The following is a 17,246-nucleotide window of genomic DNA, read 5'->3' as shown; positions in this document are numbered from 1 at the left end:
CAAGTGGCTTATGCTTCCTGAGCTGCTATTCCTTTTCAGTAAACTCGCAAAGGGCTGCTGTAGAGAGAAAAGATCCGATGGCACATAGGTGTTGCTCAGTAAATGCCACCCTCCTTCCTCGCGTGTTTATTCCCCGACACAGTGAACCGGCGTGGGCTGCCTTGCAGCCAGAGCAGGCACTGCAGTCGGGGTTACAGACTCTGTCTCCTCGGCCCCTTTCTTCTTAATCGTGAGCCTTTTGGCCTTTGCCGACACAGCATTAAGGTCTCGTGCTCTTTTCTTGGGGCCACTTTCTAACCTTTTCAGTCCATTAAGCTATAAAGTGTAGTTGCTCGGGGAAAACGTTAGTGTCACAGTGGGCCATAAACATACAGGTGGAGCCAGGCCTGGCCACCCGGCAGAAAACACTCAGCGAGTGACTCAGATTCCAGGCTGGGCTGGGAGAGGGCTTTCTGTCACATTCCCTCCTCCGTAAAAAGTTGGTTTTGGTTAGAGGCAGAATTTAGTACCGGACGAAATGTGAGTGGTGCTGGATTCGTTCATTCTAGCATTCAGGTTATTTCTCTTAAAGGCCACTGGTGCCAGGCCCCATGCTGGGCACCATGAATGCCAAAGTGTATAGATAGTGTACCCAATACAGGGTCTGACTCATTTCGGGTGCTCAACAAGTACTTGCTGAATGAATGGATAAAGGAGTAAATGGATGCTCTCTACTTTTAGGACACTTACGTCGAAGTCGGGGTCAGACAGACAAAAGGGAGGGCAGTGTGCTAAGATTAATGCCGATGTGCCACATGCCAGCAGGAGAACAGAGTGGGGCCGGCAGAGGTTTATAGAAATGGAATAACCGGGCTAAGTTTTAATAACGGGCGGGCATCTGGAAGCTTAGGACGCAGATGGGAGAACCCCCCGCAAGGGCACGGCGTCTGCCAGAAGCGGAGGTGTTAGAGACAGCGTGGAGGAATACGAAGCCAGTCATCAGAGTGGCTTAGCGTGCAGGAGCCAGGGCTTCCCAGTGCGCATGCAACAGCCTCGGGGAGAGGAGCAGAGGCAAGCTAATCTGGAAAACAGAATGAGAAAATGTACACTAAATGTTTTAAAGAGGAACTGAGATGCAAGAAGACATGGATTGTGATGACACGTTTGTGTGTTTAACATGTGTTCTGTCTTCTGCTTCCTCTGACAAAACGATGCTATGCCTGTCACACTCGATGTTCCCTTGTCTCTTACCTTTGAAATGAGTTTATGAGGTGCATGACGCGGGCCATATTCGTTCGTAGTTCGTTACACTTTTCTTCACATGCGCCTGTTTCTGCACCGCCTTCCTTCCCACCGTCACCACGCACACGAATGAGATTTCCCAGCAGTCCGAAGCTTCTCGTGTTTCCCAGAATCGCTCATCCCGTGTTATTCTAAAGAGACAGAGGACGCCGTCTGGGACTTGGAAGAGAATTTCGGGAGGGCGCTGTTGACAGAGGCCAGGGTGGCCCTCGGGAGGCATGGCCCCTGTGGGCCTGGAGGATAAACTGATTATTAAGAACGTAAAATTTAATAAAGCAGTGTTTTGCCTAGCAATGTCAGGGTCTACCTGAAATCAGTTTGCTGCACGTTGTCTCACTGGCTCCTCGTAACAACCTTCTTTTTTTTTTTTGATATTTATTTTTCAATTGCAGTTGACAGTCGGCATTATTTTATGTCAATTTCAGGGAGGCATCGCGGTGGTTAGACGTTTGTGTGATTCGCGGAGCGATCTCGCTGGTTCGTCCAGCACCCGCCTGGCACTCTGTGTAGTGGCTCCCGTACCATCGACTGTGCTCCCTCTGCTGCACTTACGCCTCCAGGATTGTTTCATAACTGCTGCTTTGTGCTTCTCATGCCCCGTCCCCTTTTCACCTGACCCCCCTCCCATCTGGCAGCCATCAGCTTCTCCCCTGTGTCTATGAGTCCGTTTCCGCTCTATGTTTTTCTTTAGATTTCGCATGTAAGTGGGATCCTGTGGCATTTGTCTTTCTGTCTGACTCATTTCACTTAGCGTAATACCCTCTTGGTTCATCCGTGTTGTCGCAAATGGTACAATTTCATTCTTTTTTATGGCTGAGTGTGTATGTACCGCTTCTTCTTTATCCAGTCATCAATCGTTTGTTAGAATGGCTGTCATCAATAAGTTCACAAGCAACAAGTGTGGACAAGGATGTGGAGAAAAGGGAGCCCTCATGCCCTGCTGTTGGGATTGCAAATGAGCACAGCCACTATGGAGAACAGTTTGGAGGTTCCTCAAAAAAATTAAAAACAGAACTGCCCTACCGTATGACCCAGCAATTCCACTGCTGGGTATTTATCTGAAGAAAACCAAAACACTCCTTTGAAAAGATATACGCACCCCTGTGTCCACAACCTTCTCGGGCTCTTTCCATCTGTCATACCAGTTAACTCATCCCAGAGACGTGAAGTGGCTGGAACAAGGTCACCTGCCATTTCAGTGTTGGGCTTGGCTGCATTTCAGCGCATCTAACATATGTACACAGTCTCGCACACGAAACGGTCGGGGCCATGTGTGTTTCTGGATTGAATTTCTTCTGGAATTTAGAAAGGTAGTAATTTGCAAACTACATAACATTTACTGTGGTGTGTCGGGCAGCATCCCTAATCAAACTCGTTAATATTGATGCAACAGAACCGTGTAGATTTCCATAAAAAAAAACCCAAACAAACAGGATAACTACAGACTGTAAATAGCCTGTGTCAGTGCAAGCCAGGCTTTTCTGCCAGTGGAGCTGTAATAAGCACTTGTTTTCAGAGGCTGAGGATTTTGAAATAGTGGACAAGAAGGTATGATTCTGTCTCAGCTTCTCTCTACAGGAAATGGCAAATAGAATTTCTTCCCTTTTTCCCTTTCTTTTCCCTTTTTCCCTTTCTTTCCCCTTTTTCTCTTCCCATCAAAGTCCAGAGTGACAACTACATGAGACAGCGGTGACCTCAGCAGCTAGCTTGCGTCGAGGTTAAGTGCCATGCCAGGCACTGGGTAGGCGTCATCTCCTTTAAGGAGCGTGACATCCGCCGATGTGGCAGCCCCTATTATTTCGTATTCTTTGTAAGTAAAGAACTAAAGCTCAGGGAATTGTTGCTTTTTAAGTCAACAGTTAATCAGTGTCGAAGGCATAACTTAAACCCACTGTGCTTGAAGGCGAAGGCTGTATCTCAGTCATCATCGCCTCTCCCTGTCCCTGGAAAAGTGACCCACGAAATATAGGTACTTGACAAATTGTTGGTCAAGTGACAAATTAATTGACTGGTGATTTGGGAACTGAGTTGAAATATGGGTACCGGGTAATCTGGGGTGTGCTCAGGACGGGGGCATGATGACTTCTGGAAGAGCACCCAGAGTCACATGGAGAGTTGTACTGTCGTAGTCACGTTTGGAGCCGTGGTCAGGGCTGGGCATGGTCAGCCTTGAAAGGCGCATGATCACAGCTGGTGGCCGTGGTTGGCGGGTGTTGGACTGGGCGGGCGGTGGGCACAGAGTCCAGGTGGTGGAGAGCCTGGCGGAGAGTGACATTGGGATTGGAAGAGCATAATCTCTTCTGAACCGTGGCTCCCTCCATCCCAGAACTGATCTCTGTCTCCTTCTTCCTCTCTCTAGGGGGACCGAGGTGCACCTGGGGTCCCTGGCTTACCTGGCACCCGCGGAGACCCGGGCACCGGGGCTGCTGGCCCTCCTGGCCCTCCGGTGAGTCCTCACTCATGCAGCACACCCTTGCTCTGGGGCCACACAGCAGTCCCTGCTGGCCCACGTGTGCCCTGGGCCTAAGCGCAGAAACTCTCTTCCCCAGCTAACGTGGGGCTGGGTCGCCGGCCACTGGGTCTGTCCACCGTGGCCGACAGGGTTACTAAAGCCGGGTGTATGTCTTATGAGGGTGAGGCTTTTGGGGAGACTAAGACTGTCTCACTTAAACAAAAGTTCTGGACAACTTTAGCACAAACCGAGTTGTAGCCAGTGACGGTGACTTGGTCGGGAAGGCGATGTGACTTGGAGAAATGGCAGGCTTTCATGTATTCCAGGCAAAAAGAGTTCATTGCGCCCCGCCCCCCACCCTGTTAGTATACAGGTGGGAACAAAGTGGACTCGAGGAAGGTTTGAATACAGTCTCCAGAGTCAAATCTAGGAAGCGGTCTGCAGATTGGTAGTTTTGAAGAATAGTTCGCGCCGGTCTGCTGGAGGTCAGTTTATGACTTGAGCAGTCGTGAAGCCTTCGAGCTGTGAGGCTTGTGAGGATCAGCGACATCCGGGCCCCATCCAAGTTGAAGGTCGCTGTCAGTATCTGCGGCCCCCACCTGCCCTCGTCTAGAAATAGAAGACACACCGCTTCCCAAGCTAGTCCATCCAGATTTGAAATTTAGACAGTTATTTGTTTGGAGAATAGACATTTATTAGAAATGCCTTTCCGTAGAGAGTAGGGCCACGGACCGTATCTTCCTTCCAGTGCTTCCGATTCTGCCCCTTGTACCACGTCTCTCCCCACCCCGCCCTTTTCCAGGGCTGCTGGAGTAGGGTTCTGAAGCCAGAATTATCCCCCCAGAATAGAGGGCCGACTGTAAGTGAAAGTCCCTAAGGGTTCACCGGCTCGGCCCTCAGTCGGAGAGCCAGGTGGCAGAGGTGGGTACAGGTCGCCCCGCAGCCCCCGTTGGGGCCGGCTAACTTCGCCCACGATGCGCCCGCCCGCCTAAGCGGCTTCACCTGAGGAGTAATTGGCAGATTCTGGCCAAGAGGCTGTAAATCAGCGGTCTGGTGTCCTTCCTTCACTCTGACTTATTAAAAGCTTCCGTGGTAGAGGAAACCTTATTGAATTTTCATAAACCCTGTCTGTGGCCTCCGGCATAGGCTCGGAGTGGGCTGGGGGTCTGAGCGGAGGGTTCGGGGGTGTGCGAGGGGAGGTGTGTGAAGGAGGGGTGACCACGGGCTGTGGGTTCGTCAGGGATGCGGTTGACCCCTTGTCGGAACGCTGCCCTCTGCCGGGTGGTCTGCAGGGCGGTCTTCAGGGCCCACATCCCTTCCTTCAGCCCTGCGAGGGTCAGCTCGTCACTGAGGGCTGGGATTAGGCAGAGCATCTGAGGACAGGATTCAAGGGCAAGCTTGTTTGGGAAATGCTCTCGGATGTCACCCCTTGGGGGTGGCAGTGTGAGGGGAAGGGAGAGGCCCGAGGGAGACGTATCAGTGAGTGTGTTCCGCTGTGGGCGCTAGGGGCGTGCTGCCACAGGCAGCCCCGGGCACTCCGTGGTGGGTCGAGAGCTGTTCTGTAGAAGGGGCGACCAGGGGTGGGGGGCCTCAAAGGAGGGAAACTATTTTCAGCCGAGTCTCACAGCAGAGAAAGAAGAGCATTTAGCGCATTCGAAACCCCTGGGGCTTTCAACTTTGTAAATTTTCACTAACTGAATTATCAGCAAATAGCAGAAGCATCGCCGTGCCTGTGCGCGCAGTGCGTGTGTGTATGTACGTGTACGTGTGGTACATGCGTGTGAGCATCGTGTATGTGATATACATGTTGTGAACATATAACATGGTATGTGTTTATCATGGAGAATTTCAGATACACCAAAAGTTGACAGAACCGTGAAGTGGACCCCGGTGGCCGCACTCAGCTCCAGCCACCCAGATGCCTGTTCAGTGGCCACTGCTTCCTTCTCGTCCTCTACTTCCCTTTGTTATTTTGAAGACAGTCCTAGGCATACAGCCCTTTATCTATAAATGTTTCAGCATATATTTCTAAAAGATAAGGGTTTTTTGAACGTAACCACAATGTCATCATCATATCCCTCCCGGAATAATTCTGTGAGGCCATCACACAGCCAGTCGACGTTCAAGTTCCCATTTTCCCCATAAACGTCAAGCTTCTGTAGTTTCCTTGTGTTCGAATCAAGATCCAACCAGAATACACAGCAATCGTTTTTTTCTTTTTTTCTCTACAGATTTTCCCTTCATTCTTTATTTTTTTCATTTTGCAGTTTTTTAACTGATGAAACAAGATGGTGTTTTGGTCTCACAAAGCTTTCCACAGTCCGGAGTGGACTAGTTTAATAATTTACACGCCGCTGTGTCCTGTGTCCTGTAGACCGGTACGTGGGCCTAGAGGCCCCATCAGCTCAGGTTGGAAGTTTCTGGCGAGACTTCACAGGTACCGTGTGCCTCCATCGGGGGACACGTGATGACTGCTGATCTCCCCTGCGATGCTCCTGGTCTTTGATGTCTGATGCTTAGATCAATTCGCACATCAAGAGAGGCAGCTGGTGCTATTCCTGTTCTATTGTTTGTTTGTTTGTTTTTAACGTATTAGCTGGAATGCTTCTACATGCAGAAATAGCCCCTCGCTTACAGTTGAGACACCCAGTGGCACCAGCCACACAGAAGGCAGGCCATAGACACGACAGTCTCTCCCTCTGACTGTTTTCAAGTAGTGACTTGGTTTTCAAGCAGCTTACAAAGATGACTAGATGTTTTTGTTTTGTATAATTTTGAAGTCAATTTAAACACATTGGATGTGTTTTAATAGAGCGCAGTTATTTTCTTCCTTTCGATGCTCAGATCGTCTTGTCATATGCCCATAAGAGCCTGTCCTCATCGACCCTGAGAACCTGGCAGCAGCCTAGCAATCCCCCAGGGCTTCCTGCTCTTTGGAATGACAAGACGTTCTAGATTTGTGCACAGTCCTTGTCCAGAATCAGCCACTTCTCCAAGGAGTTGTAGTTCCTTTTAGTGGAAAGTGGTATCAGATCAAAATCTGCACGTGAGGGTACGATGACTCCTGAGTAAACACGCCTGTGGGTGTGATCTTGGAAAAGAGGGTGGTGATTGTTGAAAAGGCGTAGGTGTCAGATTTAGGCGTGACCCTAGGAAGTCATGATTCACCCTTGCGACTCGACACACTTTTATGTTTTCCTAGAAGTCGGCAAACAATCGCTGTGGGCATGCCTTTCGCGGCCAGGAACCAGCCCGCTTCTCTACTTAGAGTGTCTTCTTTTATTTCCGATGGCCCGAGGCAGGGTGGCCTCTGTCTTTGTACTTCCATCGAGGAAACTGAAGCTCATAGAGACTAAGTGACTGGCTCAGGCTGAAGCAGCTAATAATCGATAAAGCTAAGGTTTGAAGTGAAGACCTTTTTGATAATAAAATCCAATGACATCACAGAGGAATTTGGAACTTAGTCTGATGAATGTGTTAAATGCTTTTTGTGGGTCCTGGAAGTTAATTTGGGAACAAAGGGCGACTGACTCTAAGATGATATGGCAGCATTCCCCGGGCCAGTAAGAAACTGAGTTCCTTTCCTTGAGGAATAGACAGTCTTTGCAAGGAGCAGCATTCAGATGCGTGGACATCGGTCCCCGTGTGCCGTTGACTCACACCTGGACGGAAGCAGTGCGAGTACTGCAGGGAGCAGTGACTTCTGAGTTGGACGGACCCCAGATGGAGTTCTGAGGCCATCATCCTACCTGCTTGATTTACCTGCTTGGCTTCAGGCCTCCGGAGATCCCAATGCTTGTTTTAGTGCTCAGCTCTATACTTAGAATGATGCTTACTCTGTTTTACCAGGCAGTTCTGGGACATATTTAACGGGCAGGCATTTAGGTTACCTGGCGTGTCATTCTGCCAGAACTTGTGCATGTGTGTGACATCTCCCCGTTGGGATGTCTAAGGACGGTCTGGCGGGCTCTGCTCCTGGGCAATGGGGTGCCGGCTGGTGGCCCCTGGTGTGGCTTGGGCAGGTGTCTTGTTCCCTCCGGGCCCTAGTTTGCCCCTCAGGGGAATGGAAGGGTGATTACAGATGACCCCCAGGTTCTCCTTGCACTTTAAAATTTAAAATTCGATGCGGCGCTGTTTGCTATGCTCGGCCATCCACGTGCGGGCGCCGTGCTGCGCGTGCAGACTGCCGAGCGAGGAGCTTGGCGCCCCGTCCCATGCAGCGTGCGGTCCATTCATCGGGGAGGACAGGTGGCCGACAAGCAATGGTCGCACTAAGCGTCACGTCCTGAATGGGGTGCACAGAGGAGCCAGAACACCATCTCTAACAAGCATCCCGGAGAAGCCAGGATGGCTTTCTGTGTATGGGCGGTGACATCTCAACAACCAGAGTGTGACAAGAATGTGTCCAGGGAGGAAGGCAGGGTGGAGCCTTGCACACGGAAGCACCACAGAGCAGAGGCTCGGGGACAAGGAAGGTGTTGCTCCCTGCAGGGCCCAAAACCGCACGAATGCCCCGGTCATGGAGCACATCTGGGGGGCTGTATCTCGGACCCGAGTGTGCCTAGGCTGGACACACTCGTAGGAGTGCAGACCCGTGTGTGTGTGTGTGTGTGTGTACGAGTGTGCACAACCTCATAGGAGTGGGGAGAAGCACCAGTGCGGCCTCAGCCATCCAGGCCATGCTGGGGAGTCTGGCCCTGAGTGTGTCCCCAGCCTCACCTGAGTAAGAAGTGGGTACAGCACTAGGATGCTGGGGTGCTGGTGCCCACCCCACACCAGAGCTACAGACTAGGGATGGACCCAGGTGTCAGGAACCAAGCAGATGCCAAGGTGGGGCGAGACCAGCTCAGGGGCAAATGGAGCAGGTTCCAGGCGCATTTCCACGCGTAATGCCAGTGGGTGGGTGGCGACAGGGTGACACAGTCCGGTTCAAGATGGGAGGAAGTTCGCTGCCCCTCTGAGGACAATTAGAAACCTGGCTTGGGCAGAGCATTTGAGATCTTGTTTTCCGTCAGTTTGGCTCAATAAACTCAAAAAAAAAAGGAAGGAAAGAAAAAGAAAGGAAAGAAAGAAGGAAAGGAAAGAAAGAAAAGGAAAAAGGCAAAAGGAAAGGAAAGAGGGAGGGAGGGAAGGAAAGGAGAGGAAGAGAGAGAGAGAGAGAGAGAGAGAGTTGTTAAGAGAGGAGGAGAGGAGGAGAATGGAGGATGAGGACCTGAGGAGGGAAGTGAGTGAAAAGAGGAGGAGGAAGGAAGGAAGGAAAGAAGAAGGAAGGAAGGAAGGAAAGGAAGGGAAGGAAAGGAAGGACGGACGGACAGACAGACCTGGCTTAGAAATAAACACCTCAACGCGTTTACGCGAATATTTCGTTCCTACTTTGCTTACTTCTGTTCGTTTGTTCTTCAGGGCCCGGCTGGACCCGCGGGAGATAAAGGACCCCCGGTACAGTATGACTGAAAGGGCTGGGTTTTGACGGGAGAAATTCTGCCCTAATCAAATCAGTTTTAAATTGGAGTGGCCGGGAACTAAAGTTGTTTCAGAAAATCCCTAGCGTTCACCGTGGGACGCTGCCACATGCAGCGCTGACCTGTTGACGGACGCACTGGGAAGGGGGTGGGGGCCATCTGATCCAGCACGCCTGTGTCGTCATCGGCCAGGCCGAGACTGGCTTTGCTTCGTGGCATCTCCGCATCATGGAAGGACAGCCATGGCTTCATGAATTTATCACATTGCCAGAAGTACTAGTTTTGAATCCTGGCCTTATCACCCCCAATCACCACGAGCAAATGCCGGATCTCTGTAAGGCGGGCTCGGTCGGAGCTGACGGACTGAATGCAGGGGACGCCATGGGCGAGCCCTCAGGCCCGGCGGCAGCCCCCGCTGATAGACACCTGCGCCCCTTCATCAGCACAGCGTGAATTCCCGTGAGCTCACCCAGCGCAGGAGCTGCCTGGTGACAGCTGGCGACGCCGTCCCCTGTGCCATGTTGCACGTGTTTAATTCTGCTCACTCGTGTGATTTCTGAACTCAAGAGGAGATTTTTATACCCGTTTTGTAGATTGGAAAACTGAGGCTCAGAGCAGACAGCTGATAGGCGTGAGAGCAGAGGTGGAGTAGACAGACCCTGGTGGAGGGGTCGGGGCGAAGGGGAGGTTCGCGAAGGCCCCGGGAGAGGCAGGGTCAGCCCCTGAGCAGCCGCGCGGCGAATTCTGCCAAGACACAGAGCCTTTGCCGCCTGCAGATCTATTGAAGGAAAATTCCTGCAGGAAGTGAGGGCCGTTAGGAGAGAGATCTGTGCCAATTCCTGGTAGTGTCCTGAAGTTTTCAACGGAATGGGAGTGATTCTCTTGAAAAAGGAAAACGGCCAGCGAGGGGTCAGGCACTGTGCTGGGTCAGCCCGGGTTTACTCGCTTAGCTGGTCAGCAGCCCCCAGGCCCGGTTATCCCTGGGACGCAGGAGTGGGGGTGAGCCAGGGTTCGAGCTCAGGCCTGCGTCCCTGCAGGAGCTGTCCCTTTCCACTCACGACAGGGCCCTGCGGATGGGGCCTGGGCAGCAAGGCTCACCGTGCAGGTTGTCTGGCACGTTCTCTGTGCGCGTGTGCATGCCCACCCCCACGAGGATAGTGAGATGAGTCAGCGAGCACCACGCTCCATATCAGACTCCTCAGAGCAACAGACGCTTATACAGGAGACACAGCCCTCGCCAAGGAACGGGGGCCTGATTTTGCTTAAACTGTTTTGGGGGCTTCTTCTCTTTCCTCAGGGATCGCGAGGCTTACCTGGATTCCCCGGCCCCCAGGGACCAGCTGGCCAAGATGTAAGTAAAGAGAGACGGTGCGGGCTCGGCCGAGGTTCTTACAGACCCCCCCGGAAGCCCGGCCTCCCTCGGCCAGGAAACCCCCGAGGACCTGTTTCCTCCACTAACCCCGCGCAGGAACGTTCTCAGGTGTTCGCTCTTCTGTGATTGTGGCCTCTAATTTTGCGTGGTCTGGTTTTATTTTTTATGCTTTTGGGTTACACGTCGAGGACCCCGCCCGCTCCCGGCTATCCCATTCAGTGCTTCTGTTTTTCGGTCAGTCCCGCTCAGTGAGGCCCACCTTCTCCGTGGACTTGTTCCTGACCCCAATCTGGAATGGCTTTCTCCCTTCAGGGGCCTTCCACAGACGTATCCGGTGCTCATTATCCCTCACTCACCCCTTCCCACTCATCTCCACAATCTGGCTTTCGCTCGGGTAGACCTGAGCTCCAAGAAGATAGGGACGCGGGTCTCCTGCTCCTGGATGCGTAGCAGCAGCCAGGGCCGTAGCGCTTGCTGGATTCCCACTCCCGGAGCAGGCGGGGAAGTGGCAGCCGTGAGTTCTCCTGGAGCGAAGACGTCTGGCCCCAGAGTGGTGGCCTCTATTGGTTAGGCTCGCAGCTGCCCATCTCCGTAGTTTCGGTTCACGGTCAGCAGGCGCAGCGCGTGACCCTCCCGTCCTCTCCTGGGGTTCCGTTCCGCACGCTGAGATGTCCCCGCTCCACTCTGTGCATCCGGCTCTTGCAGCCAGTGCGACAGGAGCGGCGCCTCCTTGTCGAAGCTGGTCCTTCCCGCTGCGTTTGGAAAAGGACGGTGGGAGTTTAAGATAGGGGTGTGTGTGCGCGTGTGTGCGCGTGTGCGTGCGTGTGGACACGTGTGCGCGTGGTGTTCAGTTTCGTGTCTTGGATAGGAGTTACGGGAGGGGTCGCTCACTGTTCTAAATGTTTGTACAGTTGGCATTTCCTGGGGAGCCTTCAGTATTCAGCTGAGATCAGACCTCAGCTTTTGGCGGGGCCCGTCTTCACGGCTGGCTGATGTTTCCCACTGAGTTAACGCTTGGCGGACTCGGGTAGGGGAGGCGTGGGTAGAGCGGGTCAGGGTTGTGTGCTGAGCACAGCTAACGGTTTCTTTCTTTCTTCTCTCAGGGGGTGCCAGGCAGTCCGGGAGGAAGAGGGCCGCCCGGCAAGCCAGTACGTCTCTAGCTGTTCCGGGGGGATGTCGGCTCTCAGTCAGGGCCCCAGCGGGGATGAAGTGTCACTCAGATGGTCCAAGAGACTTTTAAAAAGGGACTTGCTTTAAAGCCGTGGGCAGAGAGAACTAATCTGAGACGCTGCAGTGCCAGAGATAGACCGCGGTGGGGAGCCAGTGCCACCGCATGTCTGCTGCAGAGCCAGGTGACGGCGGCAGTGGCGGGAAGGGACGCGGGAGCCGCCTCCGTCCAGCTCAAGCGCAGGCCTGCAGGCGCGTTAGCTGGTGACCGATCCCCGGGGCTGCGGCCTCCGGGGCCGTGGAGCAGGACAGAGAGGCGTAGGCGCGGACCTGGGCCGAGCAAGTGGACAGCAGCAGCGTCCACTGCCAAGTCCTCCCTGCCGTTGGCTCAGCTGGGCAGCCCCTCCCAGGGGCCCGCCCTGCATGGCAGCAGGAACTGGCTTTTGCTCTCTCGTGGTGAGGACGGCGGAAGCTGTGACAGGTTGAGCAGGAGGGGACAGTCTGAGTGTGGGGTCGTGGCGGCCTGGCCACACGTGCTGCCTCACTTCCCTGAAGTTAGCAGTGCCTGGTGACCCCACAATGTCTAGCCATGTCGATCCTGGAGGACACGGCCCAGAGCCTCCAGTCCCCCCGCAGCGGGCTTGCGAGGACGGCCCCTAATTCTCCCAGCAATCATGTCATCGAGGGCGTGGGACGCGACCATGAGTGCCCGGGGAAGACGGGAAGTGTAGCCGACGAGGGACACTCACCTGAGCCTCGGCGACCGGGTTTCCGTCGGGGTTGGTCTTGCCGGCGTGGCTGAGCTTCGGCGCTCGGCCGCCAGCCAGGAGAGTTCACAGTGATGCGTGTCCGTCGGTCACGGGCTGTGCACCCTCCCTGGCATTTCCAGCTGGTGTCCCCAGCTGCTGGCGGATGGCACACCAGGAGGCGAGGGGGGCCTAGGCGGGGCCTAGGCTGTGTCTTCTGTTCCCACTGTATGATCCCTTACCCACCCGCCTAACAACGAGCCACCGTGTGTGACCGGCTCCTCTGAGGTGGGCATGGCAGTCCGTTATGTCCCCTGCAGCCCCCTTTGGCAGGCCACCGGCCCACGCAGCAGACCCTGTCCCCGTGTGTCTTCTTGACACCAATCTTGTGAGCTTTGCAGAAATGGATCAGAGCAAAGTCATTAATTAAATTGCCCCGAAGGCCACACTGTACCTAGACTGAATATTCACTCCTTGTTCTCTGCCGTTGTAACTAATGCCCAGTCACGTCGGATAACATAGCTACTGTAATTATACGAAGGGCTCAAATAACAGCGTAAAAACATCCCAAGGAACACAATACCAGCAGCATAAAAATGTCCCAGTTTGAACAATATGAATCCTCTACTGTTATCGACTTCCCAGGGGGAAAATGTCTGGCTTCAAAATACCCCACCCCCCCGCCCCACAAATTCAATTTCAGTAAGGTAATATTGCAAGGTGGGCCCTCCCGTGGAAGGCCTGGGACAGCCTCGGCTTGGCCTCAGGCAGCTGCAGCCCGGTGGGTTCCCGCCCAGGGCAGGTGGTTCCCTCAGCGCCTCCAAATCTGAGCCGGTCCAACCCGTCTCTTTCGGGTACCTCCTCTTGCAGTAGTCCCGAGAGTGGACCGAACACTTGAAACACCCAAGGTTACGTTATCCTCTGCAAACGTGTCCAATGCCACTGTCACGTGGTCTTGAAAGCCACAGGCTATGGCAGAAACCCCTTGGGGTCAGGACAAGGGGCGTAGCCGGGGAAAACCGACAGCATAAAAATATCCCAAAGAATATTTTTTCAGCCGTCCCAGGATAGCAGACTGCATCCAGAATTCAGAAACCTAAAGTCAGACTTCACTGGGAGAAATCAGCTGCCACAAGCTCGGTGGTGGCCTCTGGCTCCCCGTGTTCTACGGGACACTTCTCCGCCTTCCCCCCGGAGACACGGTTTTCCGCCTCTCCTCCCTCACAGAATTTTAGAAGTTGGCAAAGTAGCATGCTAATCCCCAGTTCTTACCAAGACCCCCTTCCCTTCAGTGACCGCCTTTCCATTCCGTGTCCCCTCCCAACTCTGTCCCTTGTCCCCTAATGCGAACCCAGCCTCGACCCATCTCGGGCTCCGGACCAGCCACATTCCCACTCCCTGTGTTTGAGGATGAATCCAGTGCCCTGCAGACTCCTGTGTAGCTTTAGGGACTTCGCAATTGCTGATTTCTGAAACCTCCTTCCCAGAGTTAGAGACTTTCAACCCATCATGACAGATGAGGTTTCAAGTGCTATTTCAGCTGCGAGAGCTGAAGAAATTGCATTACATTCATAGCAGGTTGTGAATGACCGATCGCAATAGCGTTACTTGTCTGGGGAATCTATGACAGTCCACCCCTTTGCCTTCTACAGTATCCATATGACCTGCAGAGTTTTGACGGGAGTGGGGGGAGGGACCACCAGGAGAAGAGGAGAAGCCAGCAGGACACTGGGGCCAGACAGGCCAATGTCAGCCAGATTTGGCTAGGACTGGCGGCCTGTACATTCGGTGCCTCAGAGGCGCCTTCTCTCTGGCCCCTAGGCTCGGGGTATACACTGGGCCATTTGCATCCTGTGCACAGCACAGATGCCCGGGTTATGAGTGACAGCTGCCGTTCCGAAGGCCTTTCACCATCCGAAGACACGTGGGATGGACTATGTCACGTGTCTGTGTGGCCTGTACTTACTCACTTCTGTTCTGTAGGGCCTCTCTTCACTGCTGTCTCCGGGGGACATAAATCTCTTGGTGAAGGTAAAAACAATAAACGTGCATGTGTTTTGAAAATGGTGATGGGGGGTTGGAGATCTCAATAAGTGATTTTTATCTGAACAGCTACATTATGGGACCAACAGTAAAAGCAGCATTTGTTGAGAACTCTGTGCCTGGCTATGTGATAAGTCTACTGTTGGATATGGCAGCCACTGGCCACATGTGTCCATTTAATTAAAACAAGATACAATTAAAATTCAGGTCCTCGGTTACACTAGCCATGTTCTAAGTTCTTAGTAGCCCCATGTCGCTAGCGGCGGTCTTCTTGGACAGGGCAGACATCGGCCGTTTCCATTTTCCCAGAGTTCCTCAGGCAGTGCTGTCTGCGAGCTTGATGTGTGTCTCTGGTTTAGTTTTCACAGTTCCTGTGTGAGATTTGTAGCATTTATGATTGTTTTGCATGCAGGGGACCCAAGACAGGTTGAGGGTCAGTGACTTCCTGGAAACACACTCCCGTCCTCGCTGATCCCGGACACTGACCTTTAACCCCACACCGCACTGCCTCCTCACGTTCTGAAACAAGTCCGACAGGTCGGGGTGGGTCCTGTCCTGTTGGTGCAAGGACCAGGACGCAGGCACGGATGAGTCAGGATTTCAGTGTGGACTTAGCTGGTTTTCAGAACCACGTGCACCTTCTCCATGAATGGTAAAGGCCCTGACAAGTTCTGCATAACTCTGCTGACGTAGGGCAGTGAATGCTGGATGCCAGGGAGTCTGGCCGAAAATCTCAGGTCTTACGCGGCAGAGAGCTGGGACAGGTTGTGAGCAAGATGGAGACGGGGCGGGATTCACGGCTCAGGAAGCACAGTCTCGCGGCTACGAGTGTGGAGAGCCGTTTGCCGCCGCCGCTGAAAGCCTGTGTCTTAATTTCGGGTGAAGCCCGGCACGGGGTTTTGCATGGTCGGCCCCTTTCTCGCTTCTCGGGTTAATTCAGCACGTCCCTGCGTGTTGTTGGAAAGCACCTCGTTGTGCATGAGAACAAGGGGGGACAGAGGAGGAGGAGGAGAACCTTCTCGGAAGCTGGGACTTTTCACCCCACGCGTCGAGGCGCCTTGACGGACAGTTATAAATTGTATTAAAACTTGAGTGGTAGTGGCACAGTCTTCCCTGGTTTTTATTGACAAGAAAGCGAGTTTTTTTTTTTTCCATGGTCAAGGACATGACAAGAAATCATTATCTATTGATTCAATCCCTTGTTTATACAGGCTTTTATTAGCCTGGATCATTTTTCATAATTTTATCGCTCTGGAAGGAGCTGAGTTTGCAGCAGCCCCTGCCTTTCGTCCTCGAGATGTCCCACTCCTGACACCGATAATAGCCATGGCGTTGGGACGGGCGCTTTGTCAAACCAGCCTTTCCCCACTGCTAAAGTGTGTGGCCGTGTTCATGGGAGCAGCGAGGAACCCCACAGGGAACGTGAGCACCCATCAGGGTGGGTCCCGCAAGCTGCGCTTCGCCTGGACACCCTGTGGACACGAGCCTGGGCCCCGTGGGTTCGCCCGGGTCTGCAGAGTTGGCCGTCACAACCTTTGATGATCAGCTGCTGCCATCTCGATGATGTGGGTAGGAACTCGTTGGTCTGGTCCCTGTGGCTGATGGCATGACTCTCCCTCTCTGAGAAGGCATCTTTCATTCTAGAATATTTACCTCTGCTAAAGAATTTTATAGCATCACATACCTCATAATGATCGTTGGAAAACGGCCTGGGTGCCAAGTTCATCTTCTAAAAATCCCTGTTAAATGAACTCTCATCGTCGCTCTGCATCCAGGGAGGTCATGCTCAGGACAGCTCCACGGGGTGACTCCCTTGGATAAATACGATTTAACCCAAGCCTTGCAAAGAGCCCCGTGCGTGTGTGTACATCCGGGCAGCAACAGTTGCTTTTTTCCACATAGTAAAGAATGCAGTTTTGCTCCCTTTTGCGGGCATTTTCTTGAGCACTTACTTGGTCCGAGGTAGGACATCGAGTACACTGACACAGCGAGCTGGGCGTGCTGCAACTGCCTCACACCGAAGGGGGGGGCACCAGAGACCGGAGAGCCAGCATTTACGCATTATCCCCAGGGAGGCTGCAGCGTGCCAGGTGCCGGTGTGCATTGTTTTACATTTTGCATTAATCCCAAGTAGGAGAGTGGCCCTGGTTAACAGATACGGGAATGGACTCCGGGAGTAAGTCACGTGCCGGAGATGACGGCCAAGTGGAGGAGTTGGGAGCCAGGAGTTGACGATCAAGGTCTTCTGATCTGCGGATGTGGCCAGACGACAGATTCGGGATGGAAAAGAATAAATAACTGAAACACAATGGCACGTGGAACAGCTGAAATTCATCATGCTCCTGCCACGCATGAGGCTCAGCATGGGGGGTTCGCCAGTCATGTATTTCCCACTGGGCTTTGAGGCCCCATTTCATAGACAAGGCGGTCGAGGCCCAGGGAGGTGAAGCCGTGACCCAGGTGGGCAGAAGCATCTGTGTGTTCTGGCTGGAGGCAGAACCCTGTCTAGTCACAAGGCCGTGGGGGACGCCCAGGGCCAGGAGGGGCCGGGGCCCCCAGGAGCCAAAGCCAGCGCTGATGAGGCTGCAGGTTGGAGGCTGGTCCCGTCTCGTGCTCACTGGGCTCTAGGACCAGGCCAGTGTGCTAAGTCTGGCTCCCTCACTGCTGAGTCTGGGGGCTGCTGACAGCTCTGGCCCTCAGGGAATAGTCCTTCATGGGATCTG

General features: G+C 53.5%; 1 protein-coding gene across 1 annotated transcript in view; it reads left to right on the top strand.

Annotated features, from left to right (window-relative positions):
* The window catches only part of COL22A1 (collagen type XXII alpha 1 chain), a 186,233-nt gene that overhangs the window by 125,031 nt on the left and 43,956 nt on the right, over positions 1 to 17,246 (top strand). The window contains exons 38-42 of the mRNA XM_039846211.1: positions 3,641 to 3,727; positions 9,137 to 9,172; positions 10,493 to 10,546; positions 11,671 to 11,715; positions 14,464 to 14,511. Coding sequence (XP_039702145.1) covers positions 3,641 to 3,727; positions 9,137 to 9,172; positions 10,493 to 10,546; positions 11,671 to 11,715; positions 14,464 to 14,511 — 270 coding nt within the window. The remainder of the gene's footprint in view (positions 1 to 3,640; positions 3,728 to 9,136; positions 9,173 to 10,492; positions 10,547 to 11,670; positions 11,716 to 14,463; positions 14,512 to 17,246) is intronic.

Source organism: Pteropus medius, unplaced genomic scaffold (genome assembly GCF_902729225.1).
Source record: "Pteropus medius unplaced genomic scaffold, Ma_sr-lr_union100, whole genome shotgun sequence".
Classification (NCBI taxonomy): domain Eukaryota; kingdom Metazoa; phylum Chordata; class Mammalia; order Chiroptera; family Pteropodidae; genus Pteropus; species Pteropus medius.
The sequence above is the reverse complement of the archived record's forward strand: the minus strand, read 5'-3'. Positions and strand labels throughout refer to the sequence as shown.